Source organism: Esox lucius, chromosome 3 (assembly GCF_011004845.1).
Source record: "Esox lucius isolate fEsoLuc1 chromosome 3, fEsoLuc1.pri, whole genome shotgun sequence".
Taxonomy (NCBI): domain Eukaryota; kingdom Metazoa; phylum Chordata; class Actinopteri; order Esociformes; family Esocidae; genus Esox; species Esox lucius.
In genome coordinates this window covers 19,559,357-19,579,444 of record NC_047571.1, presented here as the reverse complement: position 1 = coordinate 19,579,444, position 20,088 = coordinate 19,559,357, and the positions used below count along the sequence as shown (strand labels likewise).

The 20,088-nt window shown below is 41.1% G+C and overlaps 1 protein-coding gene across 3 annotated transcripts in view; it reads right to left on the bottom strand.

Moving 5' to 3' along the window:
- LOC105021421 overlaps positions 1-20,088 on the bottom strand; it is a 113,670-nt gene that overhangs the window by 58,456 nt on the left and 35,126 nt on the right. For 2 of the 3 annotated variants that reach the window (XM_013139555.4, XM_020041440.3), the window contains exon 2: positions 10,372-12,200. In XM_013139555.4, the coding sequence (XP_012995009.3) occupies positions 10,372-11,916 (1,545 nt within the window). In that variant the 5' untranslated portion in view covers positions 11,917-12,200. Of the gene's footprint in view, positions 1-10,371; positions 12,201-13,679; positions 13,731-20,088 lie in introns of those variants that run through there. The other variant, XM_020041433.3, reaches the window with a different exon arrangement.

Sequence of the window (20,088 nt, the reverse complement as noted above, 5' to 3'; positions counted from 1 at the left end):
CAGGGTTTCATTGGCATTGGGGAAAAAAAGGGTTTCCACTGCCAAAGCAAGTAAAATATTTTAATTAACAATATTTACGATGAACACAAGTTACATGAACCCTCGCTGCCTCCCCATTCCTCTATAGTGTCAGTTATGTCTGTCTTGCTAAGTAGGCTTGATGTAGTGTGAGGTCAAATCTAGATGATGAATGCTCCCTCACATTACCCTTCGATTCTACCCACTCATGCTCTTCCGCTCTGTTATTTGTAAGCCATTAACCTTTACAAACAGTACGTTCTCCCTGACGTTCCCCGTCTGCATATCCTCTCCTGAATCACTTTACCTGGTGTTCCCTCGTTCTTTCTATCCCTCACATCCCCTCTCTTCATCCCTAAATGTCCTGGCCTCAAGTCTGTCTTCCCTCCATCCCTCCCTCCTCTCTGTGTTTCTCGCCTATTGCTCCCTCCTCCCGTCGCTCCATCTTACTGCTCTGCCTCAAATTTCTCTCTGGCCCCTGCTGTGCTTCAGCCCGGAGGCTAAATGACTTTCCCAGTGAGAGAGGAAACGTTAAAAAAACACAAGGCAGTATGGAATGAGACCTTCTGGGATAGTGATTGATGAGCTTCTTGACAGCAGGTGTGTGCTGTATCTGTGAGTCCCTCCCCTTATCTCCTGTCTTCTCACTCTTTGCCTTATGATTCATCCCTTGCACATGTGTATATTACACACTGATGTGTAATTGTTATTTCATACATTTTTCAAGGAGATTTTTGTGACCTTGTTGTGTGTGAACATTTGTGTACGTGTGATGTGGAGGGTGTGTGTGTACATGTTTCTCTGTTTGTGAGTGTATTTGTGTACATGGTGGTTGCTGAGTTAAACCAACATGTCGGTCTGCATTTAAGGGACAAGGAGGAGATACTCCTCTGTTTGCGGCCAAGGAGCCCAGGAACAGGAGCTGTGCCACATCAAGGTCCAGAGAAGCATACAGCCTTGCAAAACCCCCCTGACAGCCGCCCACTAACCCTGCCAACATAACAAAGTCCTCTAGCCTGCCAACACAACAAACACTACTACCCAGTCAACACAACAAACACTACTACCCAGTCAACACAACAAACACTACTACCCAGTCAACACAACACATACTACTACCAAGTCAACACAACAAACACTACTACCCAGTCAACTCAACAAACACTACTACCAAGTCAACACAACAAATACTACTACCCAGTCAACACAACAAACACTACTACCCAGTCAACACAACACATACTACTACCAAGTCAACACAACAAACACTACTACCAAGTCAACACAACAAACACTACTACCAAGTCAACACAACACATACTACTACCAAGTCAACACAACAAACACTACTACCAAGTCAACACAACAAACACTACTACCCAGTCAACTCAACAAACACTACTACCAAGTCAACACAACAAATACTACTACCCAGTCAACACAACAAACACTACTACCCAGTCAACACAACAAATACTACTACCCAGTCAACACAACAAATACTACTACCCAGTCAACACAACAAATACTACTACCCAGTCAACACAACAAATACTACTACCCAGTCAACACAACAAATACTACTACCCAGTCAACTCAACAAATACCACTACCCAGTAGTCCTCCAACACAACAAACACTACTACCCAGTCAACACAACAAATACTACGACCCAGTCAACACAACAAATACATCTACCGAGTACTCAAACACAACAAACACTACTACTCGGTCAACACAACAAATACTACTACCCAGTACTACAACATAACAAACACTACTACCCAGTCAACACAACAAACACTATTACCCAGTCAACACAACCAACATTACTACCCAGTAATCCAACACAACAAACATTACTACCCAGTACTCCAACACAACAAACATTACTACCCAGTACTCCAATACAACAAACATTACTACTCAGTCAAGAAAACAAACACTACTACCCAAAAAAACACTTAAAGGTATACAGCAGATACAGCACATTTGGGAAAGTATTCAGACCCCATCGATATCATTTCACATTATGTTGCATTACAACAATATTTTAAAATAGATTTAAAAAATATAATATATTATCAATCTACACACAATACCCCATAATGACAAAGCAAAAATTGTTTTATGGAACGGTTTGCAAATGTATTAAAACAAATGATAAAACAGAAATATCACATTTAAATAAGTATTTAGACTCTTTGCTGTAACATGCACTGTCAATTGTAGGACATTTCCAAATCAATTATGCCTTTCCAAATCACATCCCATCAACTGAATTGACCTTAGGTGGACTCCAATCAATTTATAGATAATTTAACATAATTTAGCCAAATATTCAGTTTTTGCTTGGTCATTATGACATATTGTGTGTAGATTCAACAGGGAAAAAACTATTTTATCCCTTTTTTAATGGAGATGTAACGTAACAAAATGTGGAAAAAGTGAAGGGCTCTGAATACTTTCCAAATTCACTCTACAGTGAAATTAAAGTGTTTGGACAGTTTTTAGCTCTATTTTCCAGCACTTTGGATTGAAAACAATACATATTATGTTGTTAAAGTGTCGTTCTGTCAACTTGACTTTCAAGGTATTATCATCTACATCAGATCAACCATTTAGAACTGGCAACATGTTTCGTACATAGTACACCAATGTTTTGGTACGAAATTAAAAAGTATTTTGACAGTTGGCTTCACAGCTGTTTCTTATTAGGCAGATGTGTTGTTTGCATCGTTAGTGCAGCACAGGAGACCTGTCAATGTCTACTCATGATTCTGTAATTTTTATTCGCTCTCTGTTGCTGACGTCTTACAACATGAGAACCAAAGAACTATCATGCAAGTTCAATGCGAGTGTGCATGTAGAGCAACTGTGATCTAAGGAGGTTATTTTAGGCTGCGGGGGATCTTATGAATGCTGGTGAACTCTAGCCAGACCATCTGTGATTGCACACCTGGTTTACCAATGACACGCTCCAGCCAACTAGAGGCACTGAGAGTCATACAGGGGACAGTACACATAGAATATACTCAAGGCACTCAGAAGAACAACTTAAAGATGCCCTTTCAACCAAGCGAAGCTCATGCAAAGAGAGCAGGGAAAGAGTTCGTTTGAGCACTTCTGAGGCATCATTTGTTATACTTCTCCCTGTATTCAGTATTCTGTTTCACACTGGCACTGTTGGAATCGGAAAGCCCCATCCAAGAACATATAATGACAATGTCAATTAAAATCCTAATTATAGCAGGGCTAACGGTGGTTCCACCAGGACAGTGCAGACATGTAGCGCTTTGCTGTGTACAGGTTGTCTGTCAACCAGGAACTGCAGTATTAAGCATGTTCTACAAACCAGTTTCCAAAAAGAGTGGGGATGCTGTGTGAAATGTAAAGAGACACACAATGCAATGATGTGCAAACCATTAAAGCCCGATATTCAATAGAAAAGAGTACCAATATAACATATAAAATGTTGAAACTGACAAATGTTATTGTTTCTTGGAAAATACATGCTCACTTTGAATTTGATGCCGGCAACACATTTCAAAAAAGCTGGGACAGAGGCACCAAATGACTGGAACCGTTGTGTAATGCTAAAAAACTAAAGCGGGTCGAATATCAGGCTACTAAATTGGTCTATTATCAACAGGTCTGTAAACTGATTGGGTGTCATTCCAGAGAGGATGGGTCTGTCAGAACGGAAGGTGGGGAGGGGTTCACCACTCTGTGAAAGCCTGCCCGTGGAAATTGTGTAATGATTCAGGAATAAAATTTAGTTTGTGGATCTCATCATCTATGGTACACAATATTATCATTAAAAGATTCTGAGAATCTGGAGAAATCTCTGTACGCCGGGAAAACCAATATTGGATGGCTGTGATCTTTCGTCCCTCAGGCAGCAATGCATTAAAAACAGACACAGTGATTTCCTTCTGTAGTGGAAATCACTGCATGGGCTCAGGAACACTTCCAAAAACCATTGTCTGTGAACACATTACATCGCTGCATCCACAAATGCAAGTTAAACTCTACCATGCAAAGAAGAAACCATACATAAACAACATCCAGAAATGCCAGCACCTTCTCTGGGTCCGAGCTCATTTTAGATGGACTGAGGCAAAGTGGAAAACTGTCCTGCAGTCTGAGAAATCAAAATGTTAGATATTTTTGGGGAATCGTGGATGACGCATCCTCTGGCCAAAAGTGGAGAGGGACCATCTGGCTTGTTTTCAGCGCATAGTGCAAAAGACAGCATTGGTGATGGTATGGGGGTGCATTAGTGCACATTGCATGGGAGACTTGCTCTTCTGTGAAGGCACCATAAATGCTGAACAATATATATATATAGGTTTTGGAGCAACAAATGCAACCATTCAGACTTTTTTGACATGTTTTGCTTGCATCAAATTCAAAATGTTTTCCAAAAACAATAACATTTCTCAGTTTCAACATGTTGATTTTGTACTATTTTCAATTCAATATAGGGATAAATGATTTGCACCTAATTGCATTCTTTTTTTATATGCATTTTAAGCAGCGTCCCAACTTTTTTGGAAACGGGTTTGAAAACAAATTCATGTTGTTTTTTATTCAGGCTTTATTGACACAGACTGAGCAGAAAGATAGAGGAGACAGTTTTTCTGAAAGAGCAGTGGCCGAGTCAAACCCATGTGAGGAAGTTGCCTAACAGGCCCACCATATGCCAGAGTATTTCATGTTTAGTGGAAGAATTATGGTGCATATATCAACTCATATTGTGTGAGTGTCGTCCATGCCAATGTATGTGTACATATCTGGACTATTTTCTGGGTTAAGTTTAGGGAAGAATGTACAATTTGGCAATGTGTTAGAATTTGGGTTACTTTTAGTGAGGTATACAAATGAATGGGTGTGCCTAGATGAAGCTATGGAGATTGTACCTCTGTTAGAGAAATGGTAACATGGATAGTTCCTTGAGTTTGTGTTCTTTATTATTGCTGTTGAAGATTAGCGGTTAAACATACCAGTGAGCGATGGTTAGCCAATCCCTCATCCAAAGTATCCATGATTAGGAACATACATTTTACATACTTTGGGGTATTCGTCTCATTCGGAGAGACAAAAGCATTTCCCAAATAAGATGTTTTCACAGCAACAAGTGATAGGATATTAATTTATTAAATAATTAATCAACATGTTGTTATGCTGTGATGTCATAAGACCATTTAAAGGGACAGGATTTTTTACACTTTGAGGTTCAGTCATTACCAGTTAGGGCTAAACTTCAGGGCCAGATTAAGTTGAGACATGTTGGACCGCATTCACAGACATAGATTAAGCCTAGTCTAGGACTAAATAAATCTAGTTCAATAGAAAACTCCATAGAGCTTGTTTTCTCGGTCATAGACTAGGCTTAATCTGTGTATGCGAAACCGTTCTATTATGTTATATGAGTTAGGTTATAGAAGTTAAGTTTAGATTAAGGTTATGTTTAGGGTGAGGGAATAGGGAACATGGATTTCTAGGTTAGGGTTAGGTTTCTGTCCCAACACAGAATAGAAAGAACAATGTGTGTTTGTGTGTAGTCTTTCATCTATCTTCGGTCATCACGTACATCAAGTACAGTTACATTTCAAAAAATGTCGGTCCTCACAAAGATTTAAAAACCAATGTGAGAATTTGAATATCTCTATGTCTGATACATAAGACTTGAACTGCATTGCGTCTCCCAAAATCACTGAAAGTCCATTTAGAGACTACTGCTATATATTCACTCTCAGAATTCTGTTTATTACCCAACCATATAGGAATCATCTCTCTAATAAGGACAAGCAAAGCATCATGTCCTCATTGATCTCCAGTGTGTTGCAGCTGAGCCTGTAGCCTGTACTTGGCCAGAGCATGAAGATTACACATTAATAAGAGCATTATGTTGTATAAGAGCATTATGTATATTTACAGCTCTGATATACTCAAAGGAAAACACACACACAAACCACACACAACAAAGTCAAAGGCATTTGCATATTGACTAAGTACAGGTAAACTTTTACTTGTCCAAACAAGATCTGTCACTGATATAATTCTAAGAAATATGTTGCTTGCTATACTGATCAACCCCAGACATTTGGCAAAGTTACCTTTTGCTGCAATAATAGGTTCAAGTCATTCGGTAAGTATGTGTAGTGGGTATAGAAAGTCACCAGCGTCTTTCAAAATGTTCACCTTTTGTTGCCTTAGAGCCAGAAATGAAAAAAAGCAATTTTTTTACACCCCCCTGAGAAAAGACCTGGTGGAAACACCTTTTGCTTGAATTACAGCCATAAGTTTCTTTGAACATGTGTCTGCTAACTTTGTACACCTAAACTGCGCAAAATATGCCCATTCTTCCTCACAGAATTGTTCATGCTCAGTCTGAATATATATCAATTTGATTTTGTTCATATGTTTTCTAGGTAAATAATTGTGGCACAGATGTTTTTGAGTAGAATATTCTTTCTTAAAGATATATACATCTCCAGAAAAAATTAAGAGACCACTGTACCTTTTTCTTTCCTTTCCAAAAAAGTCGAAAAGAAGGTTTTGAGTGAGGAACAGAAGTGTTCAATTTGCAGTGGTCTCTTAATTTGAACCCTTCTAATCCTCACTCAGAACCTTCTTTTTCAACTTTTTTGGAAAGGAAAGAAAAAGGTGCAGTGGTCTCTTCATTTTTTCCAGAGCTGTATATGTATATAAATAAAACATTTTTTTTACCCAATTAGTAATAAGATATAGCTGATAAACAACAATTACATTTTTTGTTCATAAATCTGGAGGGCACTGCATATGGTAAATATATACTGACAAACTGTCTGCTTTGAGTCCTGAATGCTGATTGGCTGATGGCAGCGGTATATGTAAGTAATACGGCACCAGGGTGTGTGGTATATGGCCAATATACAACAACTAAGAGCTGTTCTAGGCACGACCCATTGTGTCTAATCACTGGACAAGGCAACACAACGATTACTAGGCGTGGTTGTAAATGTGCCACTTTTACAAACAGTGGCCAATAATCCAAGAATGCATATTTAAGCATTCATTTAAGCAACAATCTAATTATTATAATCAAGTGTGATAGGTAAGGGTTGTTGGGGAAATTTACAGGATGGTAGTTCTCCAAGAACAGAGCTGGAGAACTAGGCCCACCTGAAGACGGTGGTCATTAAAACACAATTTTATGGTGGTGCCTTGCTGCTATAGTATATGAATAGCTAGGTATACTATAAAATACTGTAATTTCCTAAATGGTAACTAATAATCCATCAACAGTTTTATATTTCACTGAAGTGTTGAGCACTGATTTGGCACATCAGAACACATTTCTCTCCACGCATTTAACAGCTGTTGAAGGAGTTACGTTCTCTCATTGCCCAACAGGTAATTCGGTCAAACTATAAAACTTAACACATAATAAACGACATAGCAAATTAGCAGCTACGGAAATGAAACTGGTTGGCCAGGAATAAAACCGACCATCATTATTGGGGCACGTCAGCCACAACAGCATGAATACTTGGATTTTTAATCAGGGCGTTATGGCCACATACGTTTGGTGCGGCCTATAAGTTAAATGATTCAGTTGAAAATACACACTTCGTCTTTATCAAATTAATGTCTTTGCATATTTTCCATATGGAATCTGTCTATGTTTAGAGGGGTTATAGGCTAACCAATTCTAAATGGCTCTAGCAATTTGCAAAGTAAGCTATAGCCTTAAGCAGAAAATAGGCTAGACAGGACACAATTAATCCTAAACTGGAGCTTGTGGTTGGAACACATATTTCCCATCTTCAATCAACCAGTCCATTTTGAATTTGTGATAAAACTGTCGGCATTTGGAAAAGAATGTTGCTTGTGTATCCCATCAGTTAGATACGTTTTTATAGGCATTTATTTCTGTAGCCCCAATGGGAGCAGTGTGCGCAATCAGCACTCGTGTGTAGAGGGAGCGGTTGGAAAGTAATTGAGTGAGTGAGACACAGAGGAAAAAGGGAATTTAGGGAGAGGAACTGTGAGGCTTGGCGTAGTTTCTTTTTTGTCACTGAGGAACTGTGAGGCTTGGCATAGTTAAATTTTTGTTAGTGTGCCATTAATGAATCCAATTTGTAATGCGTTTAAATAGAACACTACAGAGTCAACACAAAACAACACTGTATTCAAGACAAAATGCCTGGACACAATTTCAATTTCCTGTTAGAGCAGTCACAGGGCACATTCCACCTTTCCGACCACTCAGTGGACTTGCTAGACAATCGGAAAATATGATGTCAAAAACAAGGTACACACACAAGTGGTATTAAATGGCGAGTGAGTGTGGTCTGGCTGTATTCCCTCACAGAGCTCAGTACGATCTGAGGGCGTAAAAACCTGCTCACCAGAGCATATTGGCACTAATGACTAACAATGTTGACCATCTGTACCACTGGACATTTAGTCCGTGCATCTTGTCTTTGCCCATTCTCTATCAATTTGGGCAATTTGTCATCCATCATACATCATGTACCAGAAACCCTGACTGAAGTGCCCAAATTAAGGGTTCCCTAATAGTCAGTAGGCTACTTACAGACTCCTGTCTCAGTTGGAGAGAGCCCCTGACTGGCTGTCTGTACAGCTGGATATAAACCGTTAAGCAATTTAGGCAAAGCGTTTGTAAAATAGGATCTGCGGACAGTGAGACACTTCCCACTGAGCTGGGCTTTTCCCCCCTCTCTTTTCCCTCAGCACTGTCTGACAGCCCAAAGCACTCACACTAGATCATTACTATTCATTTCCTCTGCAACTGGCCACACCAACTTATACATTATCCACCTACAATTCCGTAGACATTGCTGGAGAAAATGATCCATGCACAGTCCCCATTAGGGTGGTGCCAATGCAATTTTGTCCTCGCTATTGGCAGATCCCTCCAGATGACCTGGTTGTCAATGACTCCAACAGGGTCACCAAGAGGGATCAGCCAATGACAAAATGGTGGATGCTGGGCTCCGGAGCAGTTGCAACACAGTGCTGAGGCGTCCATTAGAACCAGGTTTTAAACCGTGGTGGTTCTTTTTACTGATGAGTGGCTGTGAGTCCCAGGGGGTAGAGCATATTGGCTCAGTGAAATCCAGGGTTGGGGGAGGAGTCATCGCCAGGGATTTCCTTGACTATAACGATTTAGCAGTGTGAAAATAAGCTAAGGGGGACACATGTCCTGATCTTCAACTCTCCCAACCATGTTGGGAGTTGCTGCAATGAGACAAGGTTGGAACCGCAATTGGATATCATAAAACAGTAAATAATTAATGCATGGCTACCTGCTCCTTTTAGCTCACCTCGACTGTTTCACTTTCAAGAGAAGCTAAAAATGTATCTTCTAACACCTAGACTACACCAAAACATTTGTCCAATCAGCATTTACTTGACACACTTGTAATATTATCTACGTATAATCCATTGTTTGGAAAATGTCTGTGATTAGTAATAATAGAATATAAACATTGGTACAGCTCACATAACTACACAGACACTTCTTTACCTGGTAAATTCCGCATATCTGTAGCAATACTCGTTTTGTCCGAATACTCGGCTCACCCTTAAAGCGTAAGCTACATGATTGCTGATCGCCAGAACAAAGGGGGTTGAGAGTCAGGCTCTGGTTGTGTTTTTGAGGCAATAAATGTAGCTCGTAAATTGTAAATCAACCTGACTGAAATATCCTTCTACCAGATCTGCCGGACTGCCAGCCATAAGGGAGTGGACACTGACAGGTCCTGATCTGAAAATGAGAGAACATTTTGACTACAGTGTTTGGGATTAATGATGTAATGAAAAACTAAGCCTATTAATTCTCTTGAAGATGTCAATTCCTATTGGTGTGTGTAGATTGGTGCTACTCATGACTGGTCCCAGGGGCCTTATGGTTTAAGGGGTTTTGTTGGGCCTCAGTACCCTATTGATTAATCTAAAGCTTCATGAGGATTGGAATGCACCCCAGTAGATTGGTGTGATGTAAATCAATTTCAATTGAAGTGCGGTAGAGAAAAACAAACCCCTGCAGCTCCTAAGGACAGTGACAGAAAACAATAGCACTGGTGTAGATCAGGAGTATTAATGTTAGGATAGAGTAAGGACATATCAGACCCGAAGTTTAGGGTTAGGCTTTGGTCTTAGAGAGCTTTACCGTAGGGTTTGCAGACCTTTCTTCTAGCTCCACACTAACACACCCGATTCAACTGATCATAATCTTTCGTATCACAGCTAGGGCTGACAGTTAAAGTTGGAGACTATTGGTTCAGAATGAGACACACATAAAATGCTATATATATATAAGATAACGTTTCCTCTTACCCGTCCGATGAGCACAGGCTCAGGCCCGCTGTATTCTTCAATTACAAAGAACTGGTTCCAGATCCAACTTCTCCTGCTTCGGGACCTGATCCCCTCCCCCTCCACCGGTCCGTGCCCCTCTTCCTCCTCCTCATCTGAATCTGCCTCTTGGAACACTAAGCCCGCCCCATTTCCAGGTTGAGACTCAACTGTCATCACCCCACTAGAACCTTTGTCCTGGACAACCCCCCAGCGGGGGTCTGGGCGAAGTTTGAGGACGTGGCTACTGTCAATTGTCTCTTTGGCACCGTCGGTAGTGTCCTGAGTTCCATTTGGACTGAGGATCGTCAGTCTTGGTGCAACTGTGTGAAGTAGATCGTCCTTATGGGAATCCTCTGCCCCACCTCTGTTGTCCTCTCCCTGGGACTGCAGGGTGAAGACCGAGGGAGGCCCAGCGTCTGTCTGTGAAGGGACGTTGGAAGGAAGATTCAAGGTCGTGGATGGAGGGTCAGAGAGACTGATGGTCACGTCCCTCTCCGGGTTGTGGCTGACCTCGTTCACAGGCGTTGAGAGAGGATGAGAGATGTGTTTGTTCCTCCAGGTGTCTGTACTTTCTGAACCTCTTGTCTCTGTGTTGTCTTTCCCCACATCAGAATCTGGATTGACTTCAGTCAAAGTGTGAAAAGCCTGTTCTGGACTGAGATTAGGATTTGTTACAGGCCTTATATGCGGCAGTGCAGTTTGATTATCCAATGCGAAGTGGTTTTGAGTGACAGTCATATCTTGCTGTAATTTCAGGGCTTCCATCTGGCTGCGATCCACATCAATCAAATCTCTCTTTCTGCTCCGGCTGCTCTTGCTCTGAAAATTATTTGGAACACTCCGCATCTGTGAATTCACAATCCTCACCAGGTTCTCTTTTGACAGCAATTTCAGGACACCGTAGCTGCTGGTCAGGTTAAATTTTCTGGTTGAATCCATAGTGTGCCTGTTTCCTGGGACTCCTGTGGTGTGGACGTTCAGATCTGATCTAACTCTGGACCTAGGAAGGGATTTGAATCTGGTTGTATTGGAGTGCAGGTCTGGCCTTTGATGGACTAAGAATACTTTCTCCATCCTCCCTGTTTTGGTGGGACTCCCAGGATACTTGGTATTGTTTTTGATTTTGCTAAGCTCTTTCTCCTGGACCACTTCCCTGTTATTGGGGGACACAGACAGAGTTGATTCTCCTTTTTTAACAGGGTCTTCTTTCAAATCCGGAATGGGATTAGGTTTAAAAGACTGCCTCTCCTTATGAGATGGCATGGCTGCATTATTCTGGGGAATTTTAGGGTGATAGACAATATCACCCTCCTGGTCATGACCAATTACATTTCTATGAGTCACCATGGGCATTGAGTTTGAATCAAAACTTGAATCCCATTGGTCAGCTACTCTGTTCTCTTCTAGCTTAAGCATGTGAGTCCCACCCACTCCTCTTCTCCTGACATTCTTAATGGCTGTACCTCCCATAAACCCCTCCCACAGACACAGGGAGACCAATAGGAGCAGATTCCTGGTAATCATACTTTATTGTGGTGATATGTCCTAATTTGAATGACACTTGCTGTGAGGAAGTACTTGTTTACCGGTTGTCTTCATTCTCTCCTCTTTTTCTCTTTCCTTGTATCCTCCGTCTTACTCCTCCATAACCTGCCCTTCACACTGAGATAGAGGGCAGGTGCCTGTCACTGTTCCACTTTTTCTTCTTCCTGCGTAGAATATCTTCCTCTAGCTCTCCACAAATCCTCCGTTTACTTTTTACCTCTTGTAGAACATCTCATTCTGTTTCCCAAAGTGGATTGGAGACCCTGGGAGAAAAGATAAAGATAATTAAGTTAAAACTTTAATCATTCCAGATTATTAATTAAAAGGGGAGAAACACAGCAAGGTATGTAGGATAACTCACAGAATATAAAGCAAGACAGATCCACTAACCCTCAATCAAATTTCCAAATGTACTGGTGCATCGCAAAAACAAAATCACATAGAGGTTGTTTAACTCTGTGTTGATGGTGTTCAATGTGTTTTGTTCAAAGCACTGATGTGTATCATACAGTACGCTGCTGCACTGATTCTAGACATATTTAGTACTTTTTGATGTGGGAGTATTTAAATTTATTTTGAAAGTTGTATGGTGTTATTGTTTAACTACTGAATCTGCTGTCTTGTCTTGGGCAGTGTAGAGTTCTGGTGTGACATTTGAGGCATGCAGTTGTGAAGACCGACCTTGTCAGTACATGCAATGGGGCATGACTGAAGTATAATTATTCCCAAAAGATTCCTCCTTCATTATTTTTCCCTTTCTCTCTAGCCCCTTTTCCTTATTTTACTGTACATGTCTAAACAAATTATTTCCCTATGAAATAAATGGTCCATTTCCTCCTCGTCCTCCTTGTGGTCTTTTCTTCTCCCACCTCACCCACTCACCGCCTGTCTCTGCCTGTATATCACTGTCTCTCTGTCTTTCTCCGACTCAGGATGGTTTTAGTATGCCGTCCCTTCCTCTGCTCCTTTTTCTTTTCCTGCTTCTGTGTCAATCATGGGGCTGTCTTAGCGTCCCTCACCCTCTCTAACTCTAATCAATCAGCCAATCCCTTCAACGCTCCAGTGACATTGGAATTGACAGGTGTCTGGCAGCCATACTGATGACAGACAATACCACTATACAACCTATATAGTAGTCACATATCAAGCAGAACCTTCACATTAACAACCATTCACAATCTTAGCATTCAAAAATTATACCATTCACAATCTTAGCATTCACAATCACAACATTCACAATCACAACATTCACAATCTTAACATTCACAATCTTAACATTCACAATCATAACATTCACAGTAAAAACATTTACAATCTTAGCATTCACAATCACAAAATTCACAATCTTAACATTCATAAACTTAACATTCACAATCTTAGCATTCATAATCTTAACATTCACAATCACAACATTCACAATCTTAGCATTCAAAAATTATACCATTTATAATCTTAACATTCACAATCACAACATTCACAATCACAACATTCACAATCTTAACATTCCCAATCTTAACATTCACAATCATAACATTCACAGTAAAAACATTTACAATCACAGCATTCACCAACTAAAGTCCCACAACACAAGTTTAGAGTACACCATTGATATCTGTCTGCATTCAAGTATTTGAAAAATAGTGATGGTTCCACACTTAAAGATGTAATTTACTTATTATTATTTGCTTATTATTTAAGTAATATTACTAATAACAATACACATAATACTAATAATTACTTACATTTTAAGAGGGAGAAGCATGTGGTCCTGCTTTGATTAGTCTGTATTTTCAGTAGTGCTAGAACACATGGGCTACTGCAATGTGAAGATCCAATCAAAACAACCTTTCACCCAGCCTCAATGACACCCACTCTATCCAGGAGGAACATATTGGCAGTGAACTTGTCAGCTAGCTAAGATCGTTGCTATGGGCACCTTGTTAAAGGACTGAGGTCAGGTGGCAGGTGGTAATATTGACGCAGTCGGGCGAGGGATTCATTCCTGTTGTCTATCTGTGATGCTGTGTCAGAGACTGTGGTTTCCCAGTGACTGGGGCCTGTGTAATCCTTCAACACATTCAGATATTCACCCTGACTGTATTCTGCTGTCCAAGCAAGTGGCTCAGACTAGTCTGGAGAGTTTGACTGTGCAGTGAATAGAGGTTTTAATCTGTGGTGGAGTACATTGCATGGTTGAAAACATGATGTTAATGAAACATTCATTGTGTAACTGGGTATAAATATGTGGGGATTTATTATGGGCTTCCCAACAGATAACACGCTGATAGTAGAGACCATCAAAATTAAAACAGGCTTTCCGGTACAATAACAGATCATGCCTCTCATTTAATTACTAAATGCAAGTCATCCAATCTACAGTGATTCTGGTAATCAACTACAGTGATAACATCTATTTGACACTTTGTTAAAACCATTAGATGCAGTTTATCGCACATTATGCTGTAATATGGCCAATAGGTTCAGCACACTTCACCGCCCTCTGCAAGAAAAGGTGGGCTGGCCTTCTTTGAAGTCACATAGAGCTATGCATTACCCATCATTAGTGTATAAAGCCCTCCTGCGTACATTACTACCACACCAGGCTTCTCTTTTGACCTACAGAGAAACAGACTATCACGCTCAGTCTCATGGATGGCTAATTCTGGAGATCCCTCTGATCTTGTCAAAATGGGAGAAATCTGTATTTATTTACTTAGAAACTCACTTGTAGAATAATCATCAGGAAGTACTACAGTTGAATGAGTTGGTCCTCTCATTTACGAGACTTAAAAAAAACACATGTGAGGAAGATTGTGTTTGTTTTTCGTGATTGTAGGGGATTAGTGGTTGTTTATGAATACATTTGTTTTGTTTGTACACTGTTATGTATTTTTAAGATATTTTCAAAATGAGTGAACCCCCGGGTTGTCCTTATTCAACTCCACATGAAAAACAACTAATACAATGATTAGATTTTTTTAAAGAACACATATATTTGTTGATCATGGTAACAGTTTGAATCTGTTGATCATGCTGTGTCAAATGGCAGCGTATCCATCAATACTCATTCTGACCCTAGTGAAATGTTTGATACACCCCATATTATCCAGTTGGAACAATTATACTCTGTAATAAAAACCTTTCTACATTCAACACAATTCTGAGCATTGTCACCCTTTTACAAGTACTGTGACAACTAAGTGACTCCAAGACCCATTTCCTCTACTTCCTCGTCCAAACCTGGCCAGCTGAACTATCAAGGTGAGTTGGGAGCGTACAGTATGTAGAGCATACGGTATGTAGAGCATACGGTATGCAGAGCATACGGTATGTAGAGCATACGGTATGTAGAGCATACGGTATGTAGAGCATACGGTATGTGGATAGTGGAACACCCTGTCTTCCTTTCATTTTGCTTCTTGCAGTGTTGCAGTGTCACTCGCCCCCCGGGTGCACAGTTTCTCACTGAACTGATTAATTGGGGCCATAAATATCTTAATTAATTTTTCCCTTCCTTGGGCCCCTAACTCAAACTATCTTTTGGTTCGTTAGTATGAGAGGCAGATCTCCACCATCGATCGCAGGAAGCCGCGGTGCGGTGAAGGCTGTCACCAACTTAACGAGACTGAAAGTTCTAATTACGATTCACCTCCGTCCGCGCTGTCTATATCTCCCCATTCCCCTCTAGAGCCCCCCCCCCCCCCCTCACACAAACACACACATTATCACGCCCGTGCAGCAATGCTCCAATACATCACCAACAAGACACCTCCGCAAACCCCACCAAAAACCAACTCAAATATATCTTCTTCACGCCACATGTGCACGTCTTTCTGTTGAACCGTTCATGGCAGGCAGCTCAGGGGAGTGCCGCTGGACTCAAAGAAAAAGAGAAGAAAGAAGTCTTCTCTCTCTAAGAACGGCAATAGATGAACAGTCGCCTTTAGAACCATCCATGTAGAAACAAAGAACAGAGGGGGAGAGAGGACAGGCCGTCAAAAACAGGTCCATCTTGGGAGACCATCGCAAGATTTTAAGAGCACAGAGCCACACCTAGTACTGACACAGAAAAACAGACCTGCCACAAGGGCTGGAGCTATGGAAGCAGTTGAGTGTTTCTACTGGATGCAGAGTTATTTCTCCTTGCTCCTCTTCGCTCCTCCTCAGCAGGAGATGTTTAGAATAAATCTGTGCAGATGGAATTCATCCATCCATACACTGACTGTGTCTGGGCCCCAGGTGAAATCTGTCACGAGGCTGTGAAATGAGTGGTGAGCATCATGGCTGTATAAGCACCGGGCCCCAGTCACCCGCCTTTCCCTGCTCGACCTGAGGAGGCACGTCCTCTGAGATGGGTGGGTCTACCAGGACACGCAGAGGAAAATGGACGGGAAGCAACAAAAGACCCAACGCAGAGGAGAAAGAAGGACAAACAACAAAGGACCCAACAAAGAGGAGAAAAGGAGAGTGTAATCCAGTTATCCCGATGAAGTCCTGCTTTTGATAAGTGCAGAATGATAAGTCCACTTCGGGGTCTGTTCTGAGCTTACAATAGAAAGGATCCGTGTAATACAAAGACAAAGAAGGGCTTATTATCCACTGGGTCCCAGGTCATTCAGAGTTGTTAACAGGGTTAAAGGTAATGACAACATATCCAGCTAACAGGATGAAGTGAAACTTTTTGTGGGAGCCTGGGACTGTAATCACAGCATCATCACAACAATTAAAGAACATTATGCTAGGATAAGAAGATAATTCTTTCACCGTCCATTCACAATTGCAGCCCACTGGCCCAATGTAAACCTGACCAATCAGAGGGTTATGACTCGAGCAATTGTTTAGCGTAGAGTCTGTGATAAGAAGTATATAATGTACTTCTACAGATGCCAGATCTTCATTTGAACCTGTTTCCAGTAACAGGAAAATGATCCTGCAACAACTGGAACAACATTTAAAAGTACAGATGACAAACTTCAGAAGACTTTTTAGAGCTTGAATACACTTCAAGCTCGCATTTCATGCTTTTGGGTGATCAAATTAAAATATCATCATCTGTTCTGTAATCTAGTCATGTGATTTATCCAGATCATCTGGTCAGCATCCACATCCACAAATAAATAAGCCATTTCACTTCCTGTCTCCAGAAACAGCCAGAGATTTTAACATGAACACAAATTTTTGTAATTCCATATGAATACGTACACAGATGCCAACTAACGTGCATTGCATTCGGGAATCATGCCTCTTCTGCAGTTCAACAAAAGTCTTCAGTAATAATGTATGAATATAAATATGGCATTTGCATGGTGGAACATTTTACTGTGGTTTTACGTAGCATGACACTGAGACACCAACCATCACTTAACCGAGGCCATACCTCAAGTTTTAACACAGATATTTTAATCACAGAAGTGCAACGTCGTAAGACTTCTAGGAATGCTTATGAAGCACACTCTGTGGGTGATTCTGGGATTTGGGGTTTCACAAGTCAATGAGAGAAGTAAGAAGGGTCTTTGTTAGGTGTTAAAAAGTTCCAAACATAAACGGTTTTAGTTTTGTCAAAAACAACTTCATACCGAAGAAGTGCCGTTGATATGACATCTGCACATGCTCATTTCATCGCGACACAAGATACTTGCATAGGGGCTTAGCTAAACCTGCAGTTTTCACAACATCACCTACAAATTTTTATTGCCGATATATTTGAGAAGCACTTCCCGCGTATCTTCATACTAAACCAGCTACGGTTTCAGCTTCAGAAATCAACATATACAGAGTGTCTACCTATGGTCAGAAAGGCGCTTGTCGTAGCAGACGGCTCGGCTGGTCAAGGTCATCCGGGGAGTGCTGGACACTGAGGAGTGGGAAGTCAGTCAGGCAGCAGAGGCATTTACACAAATTACACCTGATGCCCATCAAGACCGCCTTTCTTCTGCTTCTGCCTGGTTGATTTCCTACATCAAAAAGCTATCTGATCTTCTCAAAAACACTGCCTGACATTTTAGAGAACGTCCCCCGGAATCCATGAACACACTCCCTGCAGCAAAGTGTGTGTTTGTGCGCGCGCAACCGTGTGCACGTGTTTGTGTGTCTGTGTGTAGAGGGGAGGAAAAGCAGCGTGTTGTTAGTGCACCAGAGAATGTGTCTAACAATCCCCTTGACACGTCTCAAACCAATTCTGTGTCATCTAAAATGCACACACAATCTCTCTCTCTCTCACACACACACACACACGTTTTGACTTTGAAACACAAGTACATCAACAAATTAAAGTTTGTCCTTCCTCAGAAAATAGAGGCCCTTACTCAAATATGATTGCAAGTCTGATAAACATACAAGAACCAGACTGACTGACTGACACCTGCTTCCTCCTTCCTGCTTCCTGCTTCCTTCTTCCTCCTTCCTGCTTCCTCCTTACCTTTAGAGGGCACTACAGTGAGGGCTGCAGACAACTCTGGACACTATTTTATTCAAATGTATTTTAACAGAAAAGTCACACTGAGACCAATATTCTTTTTTACAGGTTAGCCTTCTAGATAAAAAAAAATATTTATATAGCATTGCACTGGCCTACTAATACTGTATAAATTCAGAAAGAAAACAACATCAACCCACACATTCGAACACGCAAAACAACCTCACACAATGCAATCATGAAAGACAACTACAAAGATTACCAAAATGCCATAATAAACAAGTGCAAACGGTTAGAATTAGAATATGTCCCAAAACAACATATTATACAAAGGGAGAACTCAGGCTATAGCGAAATACTGACACAGAATCATTTTTTTTCTCTTCAGTCGCTCAGAACACTCAAATCAATTTACAGTAGAACTCACTTTCACTAAAACCCCTTAACTCTTATCTCCACAGGCAACACAGTGAAAGGACGTCTGATACAGATCAATAGTCTTCTGCTGCATGCACTTTTCAGAAGAAAGTTTCTTCACAAATTCCCTCAGCTGCATCTTTTCAATTGTTAAACAGTGGTGTAGGTTGTTGCTTAGTAACATAACTAATGTGTTGCTAGTGTTGCAAAATTCCAAGATCTTTCAAAACATTCCTTTTCAGATGATATCCACATTTTCTTCTTGTTCCCCTCTTGATAACTGGAATTTTCCAGCCAGGATTTGGCCACCCTCGATTTTTCACGTGGAATGAAGTTTGGACTGGAATCAGTGGGAGATCCTTGTAATGTTGACGTTATTTCAATCTAGACCAGAGCGTGACACACATAGCATGACACATATGTCTTATCATGTAGTTTGAGATTTGAGGTCCGTGTAAGTTCTACACATAAACAACGGATCTATAATTGACCTCAGTTGCGCGTCATTGCACCAGTTTTGCATTGGTCAGCAGGCTACAGCAGGCCTGAAGGGATGTTGTGTTGTCGTACCATGTTATTGTAGCACCATGGTACTGTTGGGTTGAGCCTGTGTGCTGGGCTCCGGGCCTCTGCCTCTCTCCGCCGCCACATTTTAATCCCCCTTGTTGGAGTCACACAGTCCCAGCCTTATTAGCATATATCTCCCCTTCTGTCTGATGACTTTCATGCTCCCTCAGTCCTGTTCCGCTTTATTTCTCTGGTGACAGTTATTTTTGTAATTCTAATGACTTTGCCCCAATCTCAAATGCATTTTGTTTTTGTCTTTTCCTATTTGGGTCAGTTTGTTTATTTGTCTTCCTTTCAGGAGGTGCTTAAGTGTCTCCTCTGCCAGCCAGGTAGCATTTTGGGGCAGACGGTGTGTGCTCTGTGTGGTGAGTGTGCTGTGTGTGCACTGTGTGCTAACAGATTGCTAATGTGACTGTGATGAATGACCTTTATTTAGTGTGTTCTGCTTCACTTTCCTTTGTGGCCTGTGATGGGTTTGGGCTCAAAGTTGTTTTATTCAATGAATATCTAGATGATTTTTAGATCAGAGGTGTGGGTTGTGTTTCAAAGCATTAGGGTGGCTCAGTTTGGTTATCTAAGTGTTGTGTTATGTGGTGATTTATCAAAGGTCAAAGGTGGCTCAAGTGCTGTATTTCGAGGCCTTTTTCTGCAGCGAGTGTGGTTATGCTGGATGATGGTGTGTGGGTTTTCTGGCTCACTTCCAACAAGTAGCTAAACTGAGACACACACATATAAACGAGCATCATCACCCT